At 46.1% G+C, this 24236-nt stretch overlaps 2 protein-coding genes across 3 annotated transcripts in view; one reads left to right on the top strand and one right to left on the bottom strand.

Moving 5' to 3' along the window:
* Nucleotides 1-22094, bottom strand: part of LOC146812977 (C-type lectin domain family 2 member B-like) — a 189075-nt gene extending 166981 nt beyond the window's left edge. For both annotated transcript variants that reach the window (XM_085619999.1, XM_085619998.1), the window contains exon 1: nucleotides 21710-22094. In XM_085619999.1, coding sequence (XP_085476125.1) covers nucleotides 21710-21818 — 109 coding nt within the window. In that variant the 5' untranslated portion in view covers nucleotides 21819-22094. The remainder of the gene's footprint in view (nucleotides 1-21709) is intronic.
* LOC146812976 (uncharacterized) overlaps nucleotides 1-24236 on the top strand; it is an 80212-nt gene that overhangs the window by 28610 nt on the left and 27366 nt on the right. The window lies entirely within an intron of this gene.

Below are 24236 nucleotides of genomic sequence, written 5' to 3'. Positions count from 1 at the left end.
CTGCTTCCTCTCTAAATTGATTCCATGTACTTTAGGTACACTCCAGTTTGGTTACTGGGGTACCCTTGTGAGTCCCTAGTATTTGGTACACTAGGTACTAAGGGCATAGGTACCCCAGAGGCCTACCAGGGGCTGCAGCATGTATTGTGCCACACCTGGGAAGCCTTCCAAAAGGACCCCACAGGACTGTCACTGCAGCCTGGGTAAGGTGATGCATGCACCCCTTACTTAAATATAGGTTACCTATATCTACCTTAAATCACTACACATATAAAGTCACCCCTATGGCAGGCCTTATCAATCCTGAAGGCAGGGTGCTGGGTTTTGGGTGAGAACATGCCCATGCATGAGCAGGGCCCCTCTGCAGCTTTTGGAATCTATTCTCCAGGGTTGTTCTGTGATGCAGCCAGACCATATACTCTTAAGTGCATTATAACCCAGTGGAAAATGCTAACTTTGGGATGGCTGCACGGAAACATGTTGCGCTTGGTGTCAAACACTTTGGAATCATACCGCCCCCCCCCCGTCCTGGTGGCGGGGGTTTGATCCCACCCTTCTAGAGGGAGAGAAATGTACACACTGGTATACCCGGTACCAGTTTAAAAGAGCCCTGGCATCACAAAACGGATGATGCAGCCACAGACACGAGTCTGGCCTCCTGCTGCTGGACGAAACTCCGGCAGGGGAGGCCTGGACAATAGGTTTCCTGTCACAGGGAGGTGTAACCACCTCCCAGACAGGCTTTAGTGTATTGGGGCTGGGTGGGTGCACTCTGGGAGTGCTTTCAAGTCTCCACTGGGGGCACATTTGGTGTCCCTGTGCATAGCCCAGTTCAAACCGGTTGCAGGGGCTAACAGCCCCTGCTCTGGCGTGAAACTGGACAAAGGAAATAGGGGTAGCCACCCCCCTTTCCAAACCCTCCCATAGGTGGGTCCCCAGAGTAAGTCCAACCCATTCCTTGGGTATAAGAACGGAACCCCTTTCTACAGGACTTTAGATTACACCTGGACGGAACCCTTTTACAGATATCTTGGAACTTCGACGATCTACATGACTGAAGAATCTCCCTTGGAGTAAAGGAGTTACTCCCCTGCTTGGCAGGCACCAAAGACGCATCTGACCAGTCTGCATCTCCGAAGCTCCAGACGGACTCCAAAGTAATTGAAGCCCAGGATGTGGATTTCCAGACTTCTACGAGGCCGACCAGAGCCCCAGCAAAGCTGAGACCCGCAGCCCTCGTGAGTACAGTGGAACCGGAACCCCGGACACCGTGCACATTTGCAAGTGCATCAGCTTCCAGACGTTCGAGGCTGTGCATTGGGTTACTTGTAGCCCAGACCATGAGCACCTTTTCCACAGAAGATTGCTGGCCTACAATCCACGGGAGTTCCGTGAGCCGCCCTTTGTGTTTTCGCTAGAGGTACCTTTGTGATCCCTGGTCCGTTGACTGGTGGGTCCCTGAGAAAGCAACTCTGACTTTCATTGGGTTTCCCTGGTTGCTCCAGAAGTGCCCTGACTCTCCACCACTTGTTGAGTCCCCTGGACCTTGCTGGTCCGCAAAGCATTTCTTCTTTCTGCGTGGGCTGTTGTTGCCAAAGCTTGTTAGGTCCAATCCGGTCACCAACGCTGCAGCACTCAACATCCTTCGTGGGACAGCTCGAATCCAGCTCCTGGTCATAGTCGACGCCTCCTGATCCTCATGACTGCAGAGTCAAGCTTCACCTCTTCAACCTGAAAACACCCGACATCGGAGGGCATTCGTCTATCGTGCCCCTGGTCACTGGTAAGTGACCCAGACTCTGTCCCCTCTGCTTTCAGGTTCTTCTCATCTTCGATCCAGGCTTGATTCACACTGGACACTTTCCACTTCGTCGGCAGTAGCACTTTGTAGATCGCCATTGAAATCAATGACGATTCCCGACACCCAAAGACACCTATGCACCCGGCTTTCCTGGGTGAGGTAACTTGAGTACTCCGGTGCTCCCGTGGGTGTTGGCCCTAGCACTCCTTAAGTCTAAAGGGGTTTGCTCAAAGTCCTCTCCTAAGTGTCCTTATTTCCAAACGCGACTTTCCCCATTGAAGTGAACGGTGATTCGCAGCGCTGTTCTCACACTGCACGCGTCCCCCGTGTCACTACCTTTGGTGGTTCCTTGTGGCCCCAGCACTTCTACAGGCTCTAGGCCTTGTGTCTAGCCAAGTCGTGGTTCTTATACAACTTTCTTAATATATGGTTTGGTACGCCCCTATGGCTCAACGTTTATTGTGCTAATTTACTGTGTGATATTAAGTGTAACGTTTGTGCTTTTACCTCTAGCCTCATAAAGAGAGTAGTAGGGTGTGTTTAGAATAAATATATATTTTATATATGTACCTGGTGTGGTTCTCCTTTCATTTGGTCATTCTAGAGATTATAGACTGGTAAAACAAGCTGCTTTACATTCCTTCAATACTTAGCCTGAAGGCTGCCCTCCAATGCTACCACTAGGATAGCTTTCAAATAAGGTTGTCTTTAACCTATCACCTCTAAGGGGTTATTTGGACTGGTGCAAGGTGCCCACTATAACTAGTGACAGCATATGCCAGGCCAACTTCTCACACTCGTCCTAAATACATGACAGTGTGGTAATTCCATAAGAGTTTGGACTGTTTCTTATAGGAGCTATGTACTTTGTGTGTTTATATCTGTACCTATAGCTGCTAAGAGGGCATTTCTTTCACCCTTTGCAGCTTGATCTTGTTTTTAATCACTGTATTTAACCACTGTTAGGTAGGGAAGGGACTCTGTCAGCCTCAGCGCATTGTCTATTTAGTGGACCTCGTGTTCTTGCCGGACTAATTTTATCTGCTCACTTGTTGCATCGGGCTTCTTCCTTCTCTACACTCCCCTGCTTCGCTACTCTCCAGTCTACCGTGGCTGTTTGTGACGTTTGCTGTGGAGAGAGCTGAACTGTGAGTCTGCCCCAACTTCCTGTGTGCCTCTCGACTGCCGCCATTTTGGGCAGGTCGGCGGTCTAGTTTCTCACCTAACCAGCGCGCGCACACACAAAAAATTAAAGACACGACAAAGGCAATCAGTCTGCGCCCATCCACGCCTAGCAATGTCAGACACCAGGACCCCTGCCTGTGTTTCTCTAACCATCTGTTCTTAGGGCTATCTACATTGAAATATGACAATGAAATGTACCTCCTCAGAACTATTGTCAATTCGGACAGCCAACGCCAAACTCCCGGACTCTCCCTTGAGCTGCAACCAAAGTTTTCCATTCCTTGAGGGTCCCGTCTCATGCAGGCACTGTAGATCCTCCTGCTTAGCCCCTTCTGGTATGCCAAGATTTAAGGAAAGACCCCCTCTGACAACTTCTCCCTTTAGCCTGCCTGGTATGTCTTCCAAACAGCCACCTTATCAAGTCTGAGATGACCGGACCACTGTGCACTGTATCCTAGTGCTCCTGCACCAATTTTCAACACTGTACATCTACTTCATTACAAATATTTAACAACTAATTCCACAACGTTTCAATACATTATAATTCCAATTGCATACACAAATTACATCATTTGTATATGTCTTTTATTCAGATCCATTCTTTTGATTATTTAAAGATTATAATATAAATGTCTAACGTTTCTCATGATTCCTCATGTGCCCAATGCATTTCAGGCTGTGGGCCCTTCTTCCGGGGCTCAGATCTACAATAATACAAAACAAACGTTTAACTCAAAAAGTCCACTCTCTGTACAAGGATTTGTATTATTGTAGATCTGAGCCCCGGAAGAAGGGCCCATGGCCCCAAATGCATTGGGCACATGAGGAATCATGAGAAACGTTGGACATTTATATTATGATCTTTAAATAGTCAAAAGAATGGATCTGAATAAAAGAAATATAAAATGAAGTCATTTGTGTATAGAATTAGAATAAGAATGTATTGAAACATTGTTGTGGAATTGATTGTTAAATATTTGTAGAGAATTAGATATAGTGATGATAATTGGTGCAGGAGCACTAGGATAAAGTGCACAGTGGTCAGGTCATCTCAGAATTGATAAGGTGGTTGAGTACAAGGGCATGTGTAGTCAGCATACCAGTCACTGTCGCATGCTAAGAAAAGAATTGTAGAAACGTTGATTAAGTAGAGAAATTAGGAGTGCTTCACTCGTTCATTACAGTTCATGTCTTCCAATCGGACCATTGTTTTTTGGTTCGCCCACCTTTTGATACAATCCTAAGAAAATACATGGTCTGTACTGCAACATTAAATCTATGGCTAAGCAGGCCATAGAACCCTAATCTTGCAACCAGACCCGGGATTTGCTTCTTCACGGGTACTTGGCTCTGTGCTTCTGCTGTCCCCTGCATCTCACCAACCATTCCTGAGCACTAATCCCTGGTCAGATCTGATAAGACAAACACCCAGGGTGACATTGCCATTGCCTTTCACAACTCCCTTAAGGTAGAGCTTATCGACATACTATGTACCTGATAGTAACTACTCAAAAATGCAAATCTCAAGCTATCAGCTACAGAAGCCTGGAAAGGGGCACTATGTATCACCCTCCAGGTGCTGAGAAGGACTTATCGGAGGTATTAATTGAATTTATGGCACCTTATATCTTGGCCTCTCAGAAGTTCCTAGTATTGGGTGACTTTAATTACCACAGCGAAAACTCGGATGATCCTTGCGTCACCCAATTTTAGCGGGTGTGGAATCTCTTGGACTGAAGCAGATGGTGTCTGGTCCTACATAAAAGGCAGTTTGTATGTTGGATCTTATTTTGACTTCACAGAGGTTTTAAACCCCTCTTCACCTTCCTCCTTTGCAGATGTGGACAGAGGACTGTATTTGTCATGATTCCTTAACCATCTCTCTAGCATATACTGCACCTCTCAGGAAATCATTCCTTGTCTCTTCAAGAAGTTCTGCCCCATGGTATTCAGATGCCCTGAGCCATGAGAAATCAGTTTTCAAACATCTTGAATGCAGATGGCGCTCCACTAAACCCCTTAAGGATCAAGTGGAATACCAGACCAGGCTTGGAGTTTATCATAATTTGATCAGGTCAGCCCGGAAAGCTTTCCTAGCAATCTCAGTTGAGAAAGCAGAGAACTCCACTAAAGAGCTTTATGGAGCATTAAATAACTTTGTGAAATATCATGCCTGTATCACTCCCATTGCGGCCTCCAAGGATTTATGTGATCATTTAGCTGACTTTTTTTAAGACAAAATGAAGTCACTTTAAAGAATCTGTCAGCTATCCCTGGTTGCCTTCAGTACGATTCAGACTTCAATCAGCCTAATCCTACGGCCACGTGTAGCCTGAGTAAATTCACACTCTGCATTTATGTTTGGGTGCTGGATATGCTATCCCACACCAAGTGTGGCTCACCTCTGGACCCCTTCCCTCCCAGAGTAGCAGCTAGGTTAGCAACCTGTCCTGCACCTGCAGTTAAAGATCTATACAATCTTTCTCGGACTAGAGCCAAAGTGCCTAAAGAATGGAAGAGCGCATTGGTGTCTCCGCTGCTTTAAAAAAACAAAAAAAAACACACAATCAACAGCAAATACAAATGTTTTCTTCAACTATCCACCCATCTGCTCATTACCTCAACTTGCAAAACCTCTGGAATGGTTTCTTATTAAACAACTCACCACCTTTCTTTAGGAAAATCACATCCTGGACTCTTCGCAATCTGGCTTTAGAGAGGTTCACAGCACAGAGATTGTGCTGCTGGCTGTGGTTGATAATATCAGGCTCTCTAGATACAGGTACACCAATTATGATGGTGCTGCTGAATCTGTCAGCAGCGTTTGATACGGTCTCCCATTCCATCCTAATCCACATGCCTCACGAGGCTGGGCTGCATGGCTGGGCACTACACTGGCTCTGCGACTTCCTTCCCAACCAAACGCAACAAGTCTGTCTGGACTCCTTCAAGTCACGTCTGATTTGAGTGAACAGGGGAGTGCCCCAGGGCTCGTGCCGGAGCCCAACCCTCTTTAATATTTACTTAGCACCACTTGCACAGATCATGAGAGCGTACGGTGTGGAGATAATGTCTTACACTGATGACACCCAACTCCTTATTTCATGTGGCCCCGATCCAGATAAATTGAAAAGCAAATTTCCTGATAGGAGAGAAGTTGCTGCTTGGATGACTAGCAACTATCTCCAATTAAACAGCGGCAAGACAGAGATTATGCTTTAGGCTTCACCTAAGCAGGTAGTGAAAAAGCTTGGAGTCAAGTTAGATGAATCGCATTCCATGAAAGACCAAGTTAATGCCACTTGTGGCACCTGCTTTGCTACTATGAAGCTTTTCAAAAAGGCTCTCCATGGCTTTCAGATGGGGCTAGGAACACTTGTCCAGGCCCTCATCACCAGCCACCTGGACTGTGTGAATGCTCTGCTGACATCAGTAAGTGACACCTTGCTGTCCAATTTGCAAGTGGTCAAGAACACTGCTGCTAGGCTAATCTGCAATCTTCCTTCTGGCTTGCCCTCCTCCCTATGCTTCGGAAGCTTCATTGGCTACCAATTAGAAAACTCCTCATCTTTAAACGTTGTTATCCGACACATAAGGCATTTCACAAATCCCGTCCTGCAAACATGTCTCTCCGATTAAAACCCTAGCTGCCCTCCAGATGCCTTAGGAGCTGTGATAAGTCACTTCTGGCTATCCCGCGCACATGGACCTCAAAACAGGGGAGCAGATCGTTCTCATACCCTGCCAGCTATCACTGGAACAGACTTCCCCTTAGCCTTTGCTCATGTTCAGACTTTACCTTCTTCAAAAAGGGGCTGAAGACTTGGCTTTTTTAGAAATCCCCCCCTCTCTAAGCAGTACAGCGCCGAGATGCTTCTTCAGGAGTCATGTGTGCGCTATATCAAATGGTTTGATCATGTAGCATACAACAGTCCTTTAATGAATCTCATTCACTCTTTCGTGTTAGTTATCCAAGTTGCACTTGTGTTGTGTCAGAGAACTGTGTGATATTCCTTCTAATACTGCCACCTGTATGTAACTTATACATTGTGTTAGGAAAGGATGCACTGCTGACGTCCATGTTACCTTTATTGTGTTGTGAAGCTAGGCATAAAACTTTACACTACAAAGAAGAACAAATGATTCAAACTGACAATACTTGCTTAGGTCAATGATTTAAAAAATGAGAGGGAATCCTTAGGTTTTACGTAAGAAACAAGCAGTTTTTTTTAACTAGAGTAGGTGACTTAAAACATTGCTGACTGATAGCTCCATGTCATGTAAGATACCTCTGGCCAATTCTGGCATTTAGCCACAACACTTTGCATGCTGGAGATTTTCTCCTAGGATGAAAGTGTTAAAAGCAAAACTAGAAGAACCAGAATGCAACATATTGTTGCTTGTTAAATAAAAATATATAGATGATTTTATCCTATGTCATTAGGCCAAAGTGCAAAGTTGTAAAAGCAAAATAAAGTGTAGTTGCTTTGTCTTTCTTTCTTGCCTGCAAACATGGGTTAAGAATGGTTAGTAATGGGGGTTTCTAGTTGGCAATTGTTTAGATCGTTGTCCAAATAGGGACCCTTGCTTCTAGTCAGGGAGAGGGGGATACACTCCTAAAATAACTCCTGCTCACCCCCTTGGTAGCTTGTATAAAGCATTTGTGAAACCATACAGTAATACAGTGAAAACACTACAAATGGACACCATACCAGTTTAGAAAAATAAGTAATCTTTACTAGACTTAACACAAGTCCAAACAACAAAAAACAACAATACAGTATCAAGAATATGACTTTAAAATGGTAGAAATAGCTTAGTTCAATGTAGATGGTAAATGCAACACTTTACTCTCAAAGTACCTTGGATGCGTCACGCAAACAAACAAAAGGGTCACAAGGAAGGTGATGCGTCGGTTCCTTGCTTGGAGGGAGGTGATGCGTCGGTTCCTTACTGCAGCGCTGGGGAGGTGATGCGTCGGTTCCTTACCGAAGAGAATGTGATGTGTCTGTTTCTTACTGCGTTCCGGTTACGATGTGACAAGATGGCGCCTTGATGAGATGCGACGATCCGGTGTGATGTGACCAAATGGTGTCTTTAATGCGATGTGACTGCTTGGATGTGATGCGTGCACGCCCGGCGGCCGTGCGGCAAACTCTGAACTCTAGAGCCGCGACAGGCCCTGCAACACGCTTCACCAGTGATGCGACACGCTTCTTCGGTGATGCGTCAGCAGCACTCTTCTTCGGCAATGCGACGGCAACAGCTGCGGCGGCGACACGCTTCTTCCTCGTTGCGTCGTGCTCCCAGCGACACGCAGTCTCTAGAGGTCCCAAAAACAGCAGCAGGCACCTCCCTGCAGGTAGAATTCCCAGCAAGGAAATTCAGGGGAGTTGGTGGTGAGGTCTTTGTGTCCCTGAGACTTCAAAACAGGAGGCAAGCTCAGCTTCAAGCCCTTGGAGATCTTCCTCAAGATGACAAAGTACACACAAAGTTACAATTCTCCTTTCCTTGGCAATAAGTAACCACTGCAGGCCAACCCCAAATAGCAAACAGCACAGGGGAAGTCCTCTCCTTGAGCTTTTCTTGGTTTCTCTCCTTGTCAAAGGTTTGTCTCGATTCCCAGAAGTGATCTAAATTTCTGGGGTCTGGGCCCCAAATATTTATACTACTAAATCCTTTGTTCTCTGAAGGGAGAGAGTGTCTGTACCTAGTCAAAACCAGTTCTGTCCTCCCTGGTGCAGCTTCCTGGCAGGAGGTGGAGAGAACATTGTTGAAAGCAGACCTGGCACAGGTATCTGAAAAGAAATGTCCTCCCCCTATTCTCTATTACAGGGGTCTCCAACCTTTTCTGTAGTGAGAGCTACTTCTGGTCAGTGAAAATCGTCGGGAGCTACTTAAGGCCAAGCAACTCGCGCATCTTTTCAAGAGACGCCGCACGCCCAGTTTCATTGACTTTAAGTCTAATTTCTTCGGAACCGTTACTTTTGTTTAAACAAAAGGGGCCACACTACCTCTTTTGAAGTGACAGACAGCCGTAGCAAAAGCTCATCTTGCTTGGAAGCATTGCTGGAAAGTATAACGATCTATGTGGGATACAAGCCTATGACCTCCTTTTGTAATCCTCAATCAACTTGTTCACACACTGCAAAAGTTAAACCTCAACATATACATTCCTTACCAAATGTGATTTGTTGAAGTCTAGCTTAGATGTGCAGTCACTAGTTTTCAAAAAAGAGACTCATTTTAGTAAGAACCTCAATTATTTCCACCACATACTCTTGTTTTTGTAAAGTTTTAAAATCTCCCACCCTGGTTCAGATTAAAATAATTTTTAAACCATTTGATTTATTAAGGATTTTATTTTCTACCATATTTTTTATTTTGTAGGGGTGAAAAGGGATTTTTCTTTATGTAGAATACATATTTTTCGACATAATACATGGCCCAATCAAGTACAAGCTTCACTGAGTTTGTGAAAAAATAGAATTTCAACAGTCAGATGCTCTATGCCTGGGGCCAATGGGAAGGTTTCCAGTTCTTTATGTGGCTATTCTGTTTAGGCAGGTAGGTACCCTCCCATAGATTCCTTTGTAAACAGGATAACTTCTAAGATAGATGCAATTTTTTTTGAGAAAAAAAAGGAGTTTGAAACACTTTGATTTCAATGAATAAATGTAATCATTAATAAAGCAGAGTTTCACACAGTTTTTTTTTAGACAGCATTTAGTGTGCAAGTAAAATCTGCAAAGCCGTCTCACCAATACAGCTACTAGGCCTGGGCAATGGCTCACAATCCATCTGTATAACAATTTTGGGACCTGACTCTTTATGAAAGCGTGGGAAACACCTATCAATTTTTAACTGCGTTTATTGAATAAAGAGAAGGGCTGGCTATTTTCAATTACTATATTGGCGTCAAAACACTCTTAACAATTATGCTCTGGTCCCAAGAGGCAGTCAAACTCAACTGAAGATTTAACTGGAATACTCCAGATCTGTCCATGATCCGGAACTTTGCCACCCAGAGAAAATTGTAGTGTTGGTGTTGATTACCACATGCACTAGGAACAGAGAAGTTTAAAGGCATGGGCAAAGTGGGCTCTGGCCCAGAGCCCCACCCTTTCAGGGGGCCCGATAGAGCCAGCTCAGTTCTGCAGAGAGCTTTGCCCGATACACCTTTAATTTTTAAACAAATCATTTTAAATATCATTTTCCTTTAATTTATTATGAATGTGGATGACATGTGAGAGTCTGCTACAGACCTTTTGCAGAGAAATGGTGTTAATGTTCATGCAATATCCATAAAAAAAGTTTATTTTGATCGAAACACATCACATATTAGAAATGCGACAGCATCACAGAGACTATTTGCAGTAAGTGAGCTGCTGCTGTGTCAAATATTGAAAACACACATCCCTATCCCTGAATATTGGATATAGGACATTAAGACTGCCATTAGACTCAGACAACAATCGCAGATCCCAACTGCTTAAGAATTTGAAAGCAGCAATGCACTACCAGCTGCCCTCTTATACAGACCAATTGTTAGAAGGAAATGGCGTCAATGGCACCACTACAAACTAAAGTTTCAAGGCAGGAGGCTGACTTGCATGCCAACATCAGCCATCCAACTCACAGTTACGTGCAACCACTTAGAACAGGCACTGGGCAAGATCACACTCTGCTCAAGTAAGCCACCTACATTGAGGGCTTGTATAAATATCCAAATGTACGGGGTCAAGAACCAGCTCTCGAAAATCATGCAAAAAGGCTGATGTCTTAAATGGCCAACAGATCCTGCAGACGTAAAAGCTGTATGTTCTCTGCCAATTGTGAATGACAACTAGCCTTAGAATGGTAAAATCCCTTTAAAATGAACACATATAAACTACATGTAATGCAGATTAGCTTTTACCACTAAAAAAAACATTACAACAACCTTCAAGTGTCACGACTCCTACTTGGATTAGCCAAATAAAGGCAACAATAATCTTTGCATACAAACCACGAAACACCTACCAGTAGCAGGGTGTTCGCTGTACTTTGCTAGGTTAATTCTAGTGAGAAAAAGTTGGAACATGGAGTATGAAAACAAGGAACAAAGAAAAGGGTTAACGGAGTTATAGAAACGTTACCAATCTCTGCAAATGATGGCAATCTTCACAGCTAGTGGGTAGAAATAGTCAAAAACACATGCATAATTCCGATGAGCGTGCCTGTGCTCTGTCAATGACCTGGCCACAGAGGGTATGAAAGAGTTAAATCAGGGTCATAAAATCGTAGCTGTTCTGAAGAGAGGAACAATTACACTGTAATGATGGCAATCTTCACAGCTAGTGGGTAGAAATAGTCAAAAACACATGCATAATTCCGATGAGCGTGCCTGTGCTCTGTCAATGACCTGGCCACAGAGGGTATGAAAGAGTTAAATCAGGGTCATAAAATCGTAGCTGTTCTGAAGAGAGGAACAATTACACTGTTTTCAGAGGTGCAGATTTATCGTGTGCCTTCAGTAAAGGAAACTGGAACTTGGCAACATACTGCTGTCCTGTTTATAACCAAGAGCTGGAAAGCGGGAGAAAGATATTCCCAGTCTTTCAAGAGCCCGTGGCATACCAGTGGCTAAGGATAGAAGACGCACATCGCAGCTCGAGTCTAGAGAACAATGCATTATTATTATGTTTACTGGCCAGGTCAGCGCTTACCGTTTGATCTGCTGCTGAAATATGTTGCAGGCAGAAAAAGGCGGCTGGTGGGGTTCGTAGCAGTTCAATACTGCTTGCGCCACCAGCATGCTAGAAGGCTTTCCGGGACTTGCTGCTCCACTCCGACCCACCTGGTGCTTGCTCCGGCACATGTCTTGACTTGCACAATCAAGACTGCGGTGCCAGGCTGTGAAACAGTGTCATCATCTTTGCCCTGCCCACCCCAGCTAAACTCAGTTAGGCCAATCTGAGCAGCTGGTTTTGGTGATGGCAGGCAACGGCTATGAAAAAAGGCCTAAGAACTATAAATGATGAGAACAGGCTACACAAAACTGAGATGCGAGACGCGAGCTACTCATGGGGGTTTGGCGAGCTACCGGTAGCTCACGATCGACCGGTTGGAGACCCCTGCTCTATTATATGTAGGCTCAGGCAAGTGAAAGGAAATCTCCTCCCCCTACTCTCTATTCAAACCAGGTCCTATTCAGCCCAGCCCGACTCAGACTGCTGGAGCCAAAGCCCTCTCCAGCCCCCGTCACTCACAAACCACACATGGAATACACAAACCTAGCAGAGGCATACTTGATGGTTAGACAAGAAAAGACCTACTTTCTAAAAATGGTATTTTCAAACAAAGAATGTAAAAATCATCCACACTAAAAAGATGTATTTTAACATTCGGAGTTCAGGCATACAAAACTCGTTCTTTTAGGTCTCGCCTGACCCAGCGCATGCGCTGATCTGGCGAGACTTATTGAGAGGGCTCCAAAAAGTGCTACCAGGCCAGCCTAGAGCTACAGTGCATGTGCGCGCGCGCCGCGCTTGACCACGATTACTTTCACGGCCGCTTTGATGTTTGATCGCGATCACTTTCGCGGCCGCTTGGCAAAGCCAATAGGTCTCACTTTTGGGACCCTATAAGTATTTAGTTATGCAACTATTGCATGGCTAAACACTTATAAGGTCCCAAAGGCAAGACCTATTGGCTATGCCAATGCTTGTATAACTGTGGGATGAATGTCAAAGCTGTAAATACTTATTTACTGTCAATAATCGGCATCTAAATTAATGACATTTCTACTGCAAATGGAGGTCAACCCAAAAAAAAATAATTTTTCTAAACCTGGATCTGCCATGCTAACAAACATTAAAATATAAATTTTATAATACCTAAATGATTATGAATTATGATATTTTAACAGCGTATCAGACATGTTCATGCTGAGCATTATCAGAATGTACAGGAGGAACATGTCTATTTTAAGTAATAATTAGGCAATTCGTCTGGCCCAGAAATATGAGACCCATGTTTTACAGGCAACAAAATTACCTTGGCAATCATGAGACTTTGATAGAATTGTGTCGGCAGTTCACAAGAACTTTCATGGACCACTGTACTTGGCTGCTGTAACTGTAGACCATAGCACTATTCTGTGGTCAAAGTCAGGGCCATAGGCGCTGCGCTGTGTTCTAAATTCAAGCTTTCTTTCCTCTTACAGTGTTTTGGTGGTCGCTTTCCAAGGGCAAATTTACGGGGTGTGAGCTCTTCTCTAGCTGAAGCACAAATGAAACATCTGTCCTAAGTGAAAGGACTGTGTAATAGTCAAACCTGTTGTTTCTAAAGAAGTGGTTGTGTTTTGTTTCTGCTGTCCTTGAAGAATAAATTATGTACATTACTCCCCTTATTGAGTGTCTTAATGCAGAACGCTGCCTTTAGTAGTTAATATACACTGCAAATCTAAATTTAATATCTGTAACACAGCTATACGAGAACAAGGCGGCGATACTACAACACCAATTTCAAAGGCCATGCGCCCACAATTTCATCTTCTGGGAGTCTGGATGATGTGCAGCTTGTGGAAGGCAGGCCAGTATTAGTAGTTACTTTTTTGTCAAGTAGACGATGGATGGTCGCTTGTTAGCGCCACCGTACCTGCTTTCACTCTCTGATGTGGGAAGCCTCTCTATAAAGTGACCTAGGATTTGATCTGCCTGGAGGTGATTCAGCAGTTGTTACAGAGCTGTTCTTGTTAGACATTTAAAACGGTACAATACGTTCCAATCCAGTATTAGCTTGCCTAATCTAACAGGTTAAAGATGCCTCTTACTTAGATATAACATGCCTTAGCATTCTTTACACATTTAGAATGCTTCCTGTAAAATGGAGGATGCCATTCAAAATGGAGGTGAGACAGATCTGTCACTTAGCAGTGCCGCTTCCAGACCAAGCACTGGGTAGTTGATTTGTGTTAGACAAGCTCACTTTGTGTGCTTCACAGCGCTAAACATATGGTCTTGGCTTCAACTAGACGAAGTGAGTCAACTAGTAGGAAGGCTTCCCTGGCTCTTCATCTCTGCTGACCTCAGCAAACAGTCAACATCAGCAAATCCTATCACGTCCTGGTACCCAACCATAACAGCTCAGCTTCGGAAGTGCTGGTATGCCTAGTTATCGTAGTCTGTGTGCTCAGTAACATCACAGTGTATGTCCCCGTGGGAGTGACTTGTCACTATTTCCAGGTAAAAGATGTATAATGTACCCCATTTAATCAAACTTGGAAGAATTATAGGCTCAGTAGACGTGCCAGGCTGTCAACCTGTGACCAAGAGGGTCAAAAACAGGCCCTGCCGGGTGCATTAGTCCACTGAGCTACCAAACCTAATCTCGTATGGAACCATGATGTGAGATAGGTAGATGATGGACGTCAAAGATTGTGATGTAGAACCATCGTGATAAACCCAGAGGTACAGGTAAAACCCCAGAGTTATCAAAGCATGCTTGTGATAGCATAGAATGTCCAAGCCAGATTAATATACCTATTTCCCTACGATGCTTAATATACTTGGTCCCTATAAACATTTCTTTATAAGAAACAATATTTTCTGGGGTATGGGATTTGTTCATCGCACTACAGAAGAATCAAAAATGCGCACCGAGGCCTGTAGCGCCTCACTATTATATCTCGCTGCGCGTTTTTCTCTCCTTCCAGGTAACAATGACCAGGGCATCCCACAGTTTCTCTGTGTCTTTGGATTTTCAGGCCCTGCCATGAGGGCCTCTTTCCAGCAATTTGAAAGAGAAAGTACCAGCACTTCCATGAAGCAAACAAGTACTCTGGGATAATGAGTACTTACACTTCTATATTTCCATTTCAAGCAATATATGGGGCTGAGTGCCATGGCACACTTAATCCAAGCTGGACAGATACCATATTGTGCTACAAATTGCTGGCTTAGAGGCAAAAGTCTGGTAAAGTTCTCGTGACACACTGGAGATCTAGAGAAGCCTTTCCAAAGCAGCTTTGTGATACTTATCCAGCCAAGTCCTAGTCTGCACTGGTAAAAATGCAAAGAATCCTAAAGTGTAAAGTACTGATGCTCCTCTAAAGGTAAATCATGGAAATTGTGCACAGGCAAGCCCGGACAGGCTGAGCTACAGCTGAAGAAACTCAGTTTTGAATTTTTTCTTAGAACCTAATACCGGGAAAAACATAAGCAAAGCCGGGCATGTAAATGGAGAAACGTAAAGGAGGAGGGAACCTGCACAGGAGAAGGAAGCTATGATCTATGCATTGCGGTGCTTTGAATGCATTGGCCATATAATGTCATTACATGATCTGTGGCTCAAGGCTGCAAAAAAGATGTTCGCCCATTTAATAATATATGCACTGATCCACTCTTTAGACATAATCTGCTGAAAATTAGATTGGCAGAAAGGTTGGCTTTGTATTTCTCGCTCAAATTATAGGATTTCACTACAGACAAATTACAAAGTGACTAATAAACCTGTATCCAGAAATGCAGGCACTGGCTGCGTTAACGCTAACGACTAACACTTTCTACCTGGGAGTACTTAGACTGTTATGAACTACAGTAACCAGAATGCATTTGGGAGAGCTGGTGCCGACATGCCAGCACTCTATTCCCTTCCCCTGTAAAAATACGCTGCTCCCTAAATCCCTTTTGTGCACATAAACAAAGCTTGAGGTTTGAGATGTCCCACATGTACTGGTTTTTGCTTTCTGATACTTGCAGTTTGAAGTTTCTTTCATAAATCCAGGAATCCAAGTACCTGAATGTAAAATCATGAAGTTAGAAAGCCAGATCCTGCTGCACATTTCACACATGTTGCAGAGGTCCAAGTGCCTTTCATACCTGAACCTTTTACGCGTGCAGGAGTTGTTAGAAGCCTTTGGCTGAATTGTTGCTTAATGAAACAGCTAACAACCCTTTGTGAGTGTACTATTACATTTGGACCGTGCCGGACATTCCAAGTTGCAAAGCCTCTTCAGAGGTCCAGTCATTTTATGAGCTTTAAGGCAAACCTTTCACAACACATCTTGTTTCAGCCACAATTTTTTATCCGTCTCTAAACATGAGCTCTAGTTTACAAATTCAGTGGGAGAATATGACACAAAATCACCTTGTTGTTCCCTCATCCTGGCCCTCTTAGCTTTCAGATGAACTGTGCTATGGTTTTAGGTCGAGCCTGGGCAACGCATGCGCTGCTCTGCGGAATGCTGCATTGGAGTATGGAATAGAAGCCCTGCCCACTCTCTGCTAATATTGGTCATTGTCTTGTATCATTGTCCTTTACATGCTGGCTTCTGATTCGTTAATAGGATTGTTAGTCCCTCCTTAGTACCACCTTATCTTCATTTGTACCCTCCCATGAGGACTGGCCCTTTTACTTCAGTGCGCTGAGCACATTTTCACTTTCCGAGCCACCCGGCACAATGGCGCCCGCTTCTTTGAATAGGTCTCGCATTTGCAAGAGTTTGAGCTATTGGCATTGTAAATGACAATGCCTTTTATTTGTGTTAATAAGCAAAACAGATAAATAAAAGCCATTGTCATTTTCAATGCCAATAGCTTAAACTTTCGCCAATGCGAGACCTTTTGAATTGCAAATGCTGGTCTACCTTGTTCCCTGGGTCAGATAGGATTATAAGATATTATAATCAAACTGCCCATTCTGGCCTATGGGAACAGGTAGCCTTGCAAGAGTGAAAAACAAAATTGGCTGTAATTCACTATCAGGACATGCCACACACATCAGAGCATGTCCTACCTTTCACATACAATGCACGCAGCCCATAGGGGTGACTAACCTGTAGAAAAGGGAACGTTTAGGGACTGGCATGTGGTTGCACTTGCCAAGTCGACATGGCAGTCCAAGACTGCACAAAGGCTCTGCAATGGCAGGACTGAGTCACACTTTACAAGCTGCTTCTGTGGGTGGCACAACCAGTGCTGCAAGCCCACCTGCAGCATTCGATTTACAGGCCCTGGGCACCCATGGTGCACTATACTAGGGTCTGACAAGTAAATCAAATAGCCAATCATGGAGTCACTAATCCCTTGCAACAGTTTATAATAGGGAGCACTTGCACTTTAACACTGAACAGCAGTGGCAAAGTGCCCAAAGCATCTAGACAATCAAAAACACAGGAGCCAACAGCAAAAAAAAAAAAAAAGGGAAGGGAGACGCACGCCTATGGTGCCAGGTCTAACAAGAACCTAGAGCAGAATACTTCAAACTGTGGGATGCGCCCCCTTGGGGCCGAGGCTGCTTTCCCAGGTGCGCAAATGGCTCTTTAAGTACTTGCAAATGAGGAAGGCCTGGAAGCACGATTTTATTCATTTGGTGCGTTTCCAGATCTTGATTTACATACAGAAGCTGAAAGGCTTTAAGACAGTATGAACTATGATCCTGGATGCCCTGAGGTGGTGGTGGTCAGTAAGTGTGGCGTGGCAGGGTGAAGGATATGGCTAAGAAGAGCAATATATTCTTTAATAGGTTTGCTATTTTCCCAAACTTCAGGTAATTGCGTACAAAAAAAATGTGCACGTTAAGTGGAAAATAAATGAAGGTTTAACTAATCAATTTTAATACAAAACCTCAGTTGCCTAATGCAATCAAAGCAGATGTCGGTTTGAGACCAGAAAGCAGCACCACTAGAATTATGCGGCAGGAAAGGACCAAAGTTATGCAGCAGGGGTAAATAAATTATGTCGCAGGAAAATGCAAAATACAAATTAATGTGGCACCTTTTATGATAGTATTTCATTGCGTTTCCATTTGAACACGTGTAAATACTGTCAGGGCAAAGATTTCACTTCATTAGTATCAGATTACCACCAAAATACACCAACCAGCAACTGAAAGATGACAAATCACCTATTGTGAAGGGCTGTCCCACTATGTGGCAACATGTTGCTACATTTTTTTTATACCTTTTCATCCGTTTGAGCTAGAAACATTTTTTAAATTTAAATTTGTAGATTATGCAGCAGATGAGTGATTAAGTGGCAAATGCATAATTATGTGGAAAATTCCACAAATTGCATAATTTCAGTGGTCCTGCTAGAAAAATCACAAAACTGAATTCTAGTTGGCACAGTGGAGAATGGTGGCATGCGTATTTATAGTGCTATAAAGTACGAGCCTGTGACAGAAAACACTGAATATGAAAGTCATCATTTTTATCTACATATTCTCGTAATAAGTAATCAGACTATCCCTAAAAACATTTTAATGAGTGTTCGTTAAAAGAACTACTTAAGAATTCAGTTGGTGACATGCTCACAGTACCTCGCAAAAATAAAAAAACCTTTGTGGAGCTACAAGTCTATACTGGCTTCTGATAACTGACCGTTCCGTGGGGCAAATCACCATATCCATGTGCCTAAAAACAAAAATTCTGACTCTGTGTAATGTAACGGGTGCTCATGTAAAGGAACGCTCCAATACCCTTGGGCCGAGTTTGCGCAGAATTGAACTCCACAAAAAATAAAAGCTACAGAGCCTGTTTGAAGACCGTAGTGCTGATCAGGCATTGGTGGGTGACAGGTGGAGGAGACAGAAGAGATGCCATCGGGCAATAATCATGTACAAGACTCAAATTTGGGGTAAAAGGCCGCTTTATTGGACAGGTAGGCAACACGATATCTAATTGCATCAGCTCATAATACAAAAATATTCCAAACTAACACCCCCCGCCCCTAAGCAATATCCCCGTACAACTACCACCCCCACCTTGTTCAGCCTAATCCTCCTCCCCAAACCCCTAACTCCATCTCCTGCCTAACTCTTGCCTCCAACTTCTCTCCCTTGCTTTCCTCTGTCCGAAGCTATTCCTAATGCCCCCAAACCTTTCCTGCCCGTCTTGATCTCCTCCAACTCTGCCACCTGTACAAGCGACAAACCTCCTAGACAAAACATTTTGTAAATAATGATTCACCAAATCAAAGAACCGTTTTTTTTTTTTTTTTTTGCTTTTTTGGGTGGGAAAAAATGTGTTACCCTACCTCAAGTATTCAAGCTAAGCGCACCACATGGAACGTTCGTCACACGAGGCTAGCGCTAGGCAAACGGACCAATCGCGATTGCCTAATCGTCCAAAGGGCCATACCATATGCCCGAAGCTACCCGGGGTGCACGCTCTGCGAGTGGCACCCCCAGGAGCCCTCATTCTACTCCGGGCCGCTGACATCTATCACTAGTACAACAGGCGTTGTTGCATTGGTGCCTGGTGTGTAAGGTGAACACAACACACCCATTATGGGGAGCAGAATTTGTTGGTCAGTTTCTGTGTTTGGTTTGATGAATTCGCTCTTTGCAGGTTTCAGATTTGTTGTGGCTTATGAGGTACTGAAAAAGTATCCATGAACTAATATCAGCCCGACCCCCTGCGCTCAGTCCTGCCCCTCCGCTCCCCTGTCCTGCCATAGAGTTTAATGGGGGGGGGGGGGGGGCAACTTTAAAATATTTTGCTTTGGGGGGCCTCAGAGAAAAAATGTTTGAAGACCTCTGGCCTAGAGGGTGAGAAGGCAGAAGTCGCCAGTCAAATACAAATTCCAGGAACTCACTGCTTATGGGGTTTAGATTAGCACAAAAGATTGGTTTAGAAACACACAGAAAGGAAAAGTAATGCCGTCAACCCACTTTCCAAGCTCATCCTCTGCATAGATAGATGTGGGTTAGGTAGCAGCTCACGCCACAACTGTGACGGGCACCTTCACTGAAGTGCAGCGGGTGCCCCATTCAAACCCCACTACCCATATAACTCCGATATGTGAGATCATTTACTTTGCGATAGCGGGAACGCGACCAGACGAAATCAGAGCGCTGTAAGTGAGCACCAGTTACAATACACAATGTCACAATCCTCTTTTTTAGGCACTGAGCGATTGATTTGCCCAAAGCAGACACACCCTCTCCTGTACATTTTCTGCAGTGAACAGGTGTTTATAGAGCGCCCCGTGTTTTTTGTGCTTGGATACTTTTTCTCTGCTTGAACCGAAAGTAAATCACGTGCATCCCATGCTTATTCTGTCAGACAGGGAGGCCCCCGGGGGAAGTAAGACCAGCGGTCTAGTCTTCCCCCGGGGAGTTCGCGCATATTGAAGGACAGGGGAGGAAGGGGTGGGATAAGGGGTGGGGTCGCAGGTAGGGTTAAAAGGGGCAGGAAGAGGAAGTCCTTCCTCTTCCATTCCCCAGCGCCTCAGGGAGGGTAGTTAGTGGACCGTTGGCCACCCACCCACCCGGCAATCACATGACTAGTTGAGGAGGTCATGTTTTCAGCGTGCCAGTTTAGGACGGGTTGTGTGTGTGTGTGTGGGGCGGATTGGGGAGGGGGGAGGAGTCCATGACGGGCATACTCACCCTCCCGGGGAGGGGGATACTGGGGAGAACGTGGGGGTGCGTCAGAGCAGTGGACGACGAATGGAGATGGTGGTGGAGTTTTGGAAGAGAAGTGAGGAAGCGAAAGGAAGTGAGAAGGTTGCGGTGTGAAGTGGCTATGGAGTAGTTGGAGTCTTGGAGAGTATGGGTAGCGAGGAATGTTGTTGTTGGGGATTGTTGGGGATTTGTGTTATGTTTCTGGTTATGGTTGTCCAACCCTGTCCTAATAAAATGGCCTTTTACGCAAAGTACCTGGCGTGGACTGATTATTGCGCGATAACCTCCCCAGCACCGGGCCCCTGTGACGAAACGACTCAACCCCTTCTTATGTACTCTGCCCGGATACGATGACTCACACCTGTGGTCATGGGACTTTTCCACGTGCACGCCTCGGATGATGCAAACCAAAGCATACATGCCAACATTTCAGAAGAGCAAAGTGGGAGATGTTTTTGAAAAAATCGGGAGAATGGGGCCTTGAATCGTGATACTGTCATGTATGGGCCTTGGAAGGGTGCTGCTGCAGGATTGGACATTTGAAACGCAAATGCACGTTTTTGTCTTACCTTTCAGAAGCACGGAGCGCAGATACCGGGTGATGCAACTGTTCTGCACTCACTGGCCTGGCAGGTTGCTGGCAGTGCATACACCCCCCCCCCCCCCCACCCCCCTCTGTTGCAGCCCGGGCTGAAACAGCTTCCCGGGCACCCACAACCGCCCCCGAGCACTTCACAGGTCTTTAAAAGACCATTCGCTTGTTAATGGGGCTTTGTTGGTTTTTCACCCCTTCTAAGATCCCCTGCAGCTCCACTCTGACTATTGCTGGAAGAATCAGCAGTCACACAATACCAGCCCTGTCTGCTGAAACCCCGAGGAATCGGGTTTTTGCTTGCAGGAATCGGGAGGCGGGAGACTAGCCTTCAAATCGGTAGTCTCCCGCCTGAATCGGGAGGGTTGGCATGTCTGGATGTAACTTCAAAGACACTCGTTTTAGTTGTTTTCACCGTCTCATCACTCGAGAACTGAAGCATTTTCAATATTATATACAAGTGTTAGTTCTTGCTTATTTATTATTATGCAACTAACAACAATTGAGAAAGCCCATTGTTCTGGCTTGTTGTAGCTGTAACGTTACTTGCTGGATTATATATCTGGATGCAAGGACGTTGGCATTAAAATACCAGTCGGGCAGCACACCACAGATTTTTCGGTTTTGTGTTTTAAGCCACACCCTTCATTTAATCGGCCACGTCCCTGTGTGACCCTCCACCCCTCCCCACCCCTACAGTTTTGTCATCCACTTGCCCTGGACGTGGGGCATTGGCTCACCTGGCAGTGCGTCGAGGGTCCTCTTAGGTTGTGTGCCCCCAGCGCAGGCCCCGTTCAAAATTACGAGCTCCAGGTCTCCAGGGATTGGGCTTTCTTCAGGGGCCCCCATAGCGGACCAGTGAGAAAAACTTACTGTTCACAAGTGCACCCGAGGCGACGGTGAGACGGATTGAACCCCCGCGCCCTCCTGGTTACGACAGCTGCGCTGTCACGCATCGAGATGTACTCAGTCCTTTTACTGAGTGAAATACGTACTCGGATCTGTGTAAAGTGTTCATTTGTGCACGAAAGCGGTACCCGAATTAAAATTGAAGTTTCCTACCACGTCACACTTAACTGCAAGTCAGCGAGTAAGAAATACGTCGAGGTGTTCACAGCCCCGCCGCTCCCCGTCCAGTGCAGGAGGCGGCCCTCCGCAGAGTCTCATTATATACCAACTGTACTCCACGCCCTCACTTCACGTCATCCAATCCACGCTGCACATTGGGGGCAAGAGTTACACTTTCACACTGCTCTCTGGTAATAACTATTTCCTATGAACCGAAATTGAAAACAATTGTTCGCTTTTTTTAAAATTAAAAACCAGGCGGGGGTCTTCAGAAAGCCCAAACACTGGGGCTGTGTAACAAAACTGGAAGGGGCCTCCCTGCGTGGAGAGCCCCCCTCCAGGCTCAATCAAGAGCTCTCCAGTCACAGTATTTGTGGGGACCTCCTGGAGCTTGCTCCCCCCACTGCGGAGGGGGGGGGGGAGGAGGGGGGAGGGGAGGGCTGTGTTATGCAACTCTGTCGAATTTGTAAATGGAGTCAAAATGCGTGAAGGGTGCGATTAGCATGTTGGCGTCTTTAGACAAGCACTCGGAATATATGTAAAATGTGTTAGTTGTTACAGTGGAGCGCAAGGAGGAATGCGTAGTTTGCGCTCACGTCGACGGACGTGAGCATGTGTATAAAATAAAGGGGCGGGCCGAGTTTAGTTCGCCCGGCTAAGGACCTGTGTCTGTGTGATTTACTGCGCGCTGCTGGCGATAGGCCCCACGCACGTGGCGCGCCCCCACCCAGCATGCCCCATGACCCTGATGCATGGTAGAACCCCAGATCACAACACTGGCGATGAGAGTGGGCCCCCACCACACTCCCTTCCTGCACTGCTCTCCGAGGCTACAGGCAGCCCAGCAGCTCCCCCACGGAACAGCTGCTGTTACCGGAGATGTGCACGACCGTCACGAGGCCACACCACCGTCTGACGGAGCAGCAGAAGACCTGCAGGCCTGAAGAGTGCATCGCCCAGCAGGCGGCGCGGCGCGCGACAGAATAAAGGCGGACAAGTTTGCTGAGGAGGTCAGTGGTCACAACGCTAGTACACCGAGCACGTGGTTCTTGCACCACGATGAGCGACACGGAGCAACAGGACCAAGCCAGAGCGCTACCCCATCACCCCCCGACAGGGGTCCTGCCCCCATTCAGCGAAGCTGCTGACCACACGACGGCTGCCCCGCGCTGGCAAACCTGGCTGGGCAGACTGGAGAACTATTTCATTGGTTCAAGGGAGACGGACGGGGCGGTGAAGAGGTCCCTCCTGCTCCACTACGCAGGAGAAGAAGTATATCTTCTTTTTAAACACCTGCCTAACACGGGGAACCCGGACGACTACGCAGCGGCGGTGGCAGCTCTAAATGCACATTTCGACCCGCAGGTCAACCTGGACTATGAGCACTTCAAGCTCCGCCAAGCGAGGCAGCGCGAAGGGGAGTCGGTGGACGCTTTCCATGCACGATTAAGAGCCCTCGCGGACACGCACCTCGTAGGTGACAGGGCCAAAGAAGAAATTAGGGCGCAATTGATACTTGGGATCCGGAGCAAGACGCTTCGCGGACTGATACTCCGCAGGCCCAACATCCCGATGAACAACATCCTAGTCCTAGCCAGGACGCATGATCTGTCGGCGGCACGGGCAGAGGAAATGGACCAGGCCCTGGTAAAGGGAATAGAAAAACAAGTGGAGGTGAAGACAGAAAAGGCCTCAGAGACCCCGAGACCGGCGGCCCCCAGCCCAGACCCGGCTATGCGGGTACTGCGGGTACGAAGATCACCCGCTCAAAACATGCCCGGCCAGAGGGAAGGTGTGCACAAACTGTGGGATCGAAAATCACTACGCGTCAGTGTGCCGGAGGAAGACACAGAAGGGCGAAAGCAAGTGGGATAAGCCGCAGAGAAAGCTGGTACGACAGCTCTCGCACACATCACTGTCATCCCGACCGCCGCCCAGGCATGAGAAAGCCAGGGGCCACCAGGACTTGAGCACCGAGTCTGATGATAGCGAAGAAACGTACTTCATATCCTTCACGAAAGCCCTGAAAAGTACCAGGCGACCGCAGCCGCGATGCGACCTACTGATAGCAGGAACGGAAGTCAACGCGGTGATAGACACAGGTGCGTCCGTGACAGTAATGGGCGTACAGCAGTACAACCGGCTCAGGCCGAGACCGGAGCTCCGACCGTCCAAGGCCAAGATCTACGCCTATGGGAG

The sequence above is a fragment of the Triturus cristatus genome, chromosome 7 (genome assembly GCF_964204655.1).
Source record: "Triturus cristatus chromosome 7, aTriCri1.1, whole genome shotgun sequence".
NCBI classification, from domain to species: Eukaryota; Metazoa; Chordata; class Amphibia; order Caudata; family Salamandridae; genus Triturus; species Triturus cristatus.
This window is presented reverse-complemented; position numbering and strand designations above follow the sequence as displayed.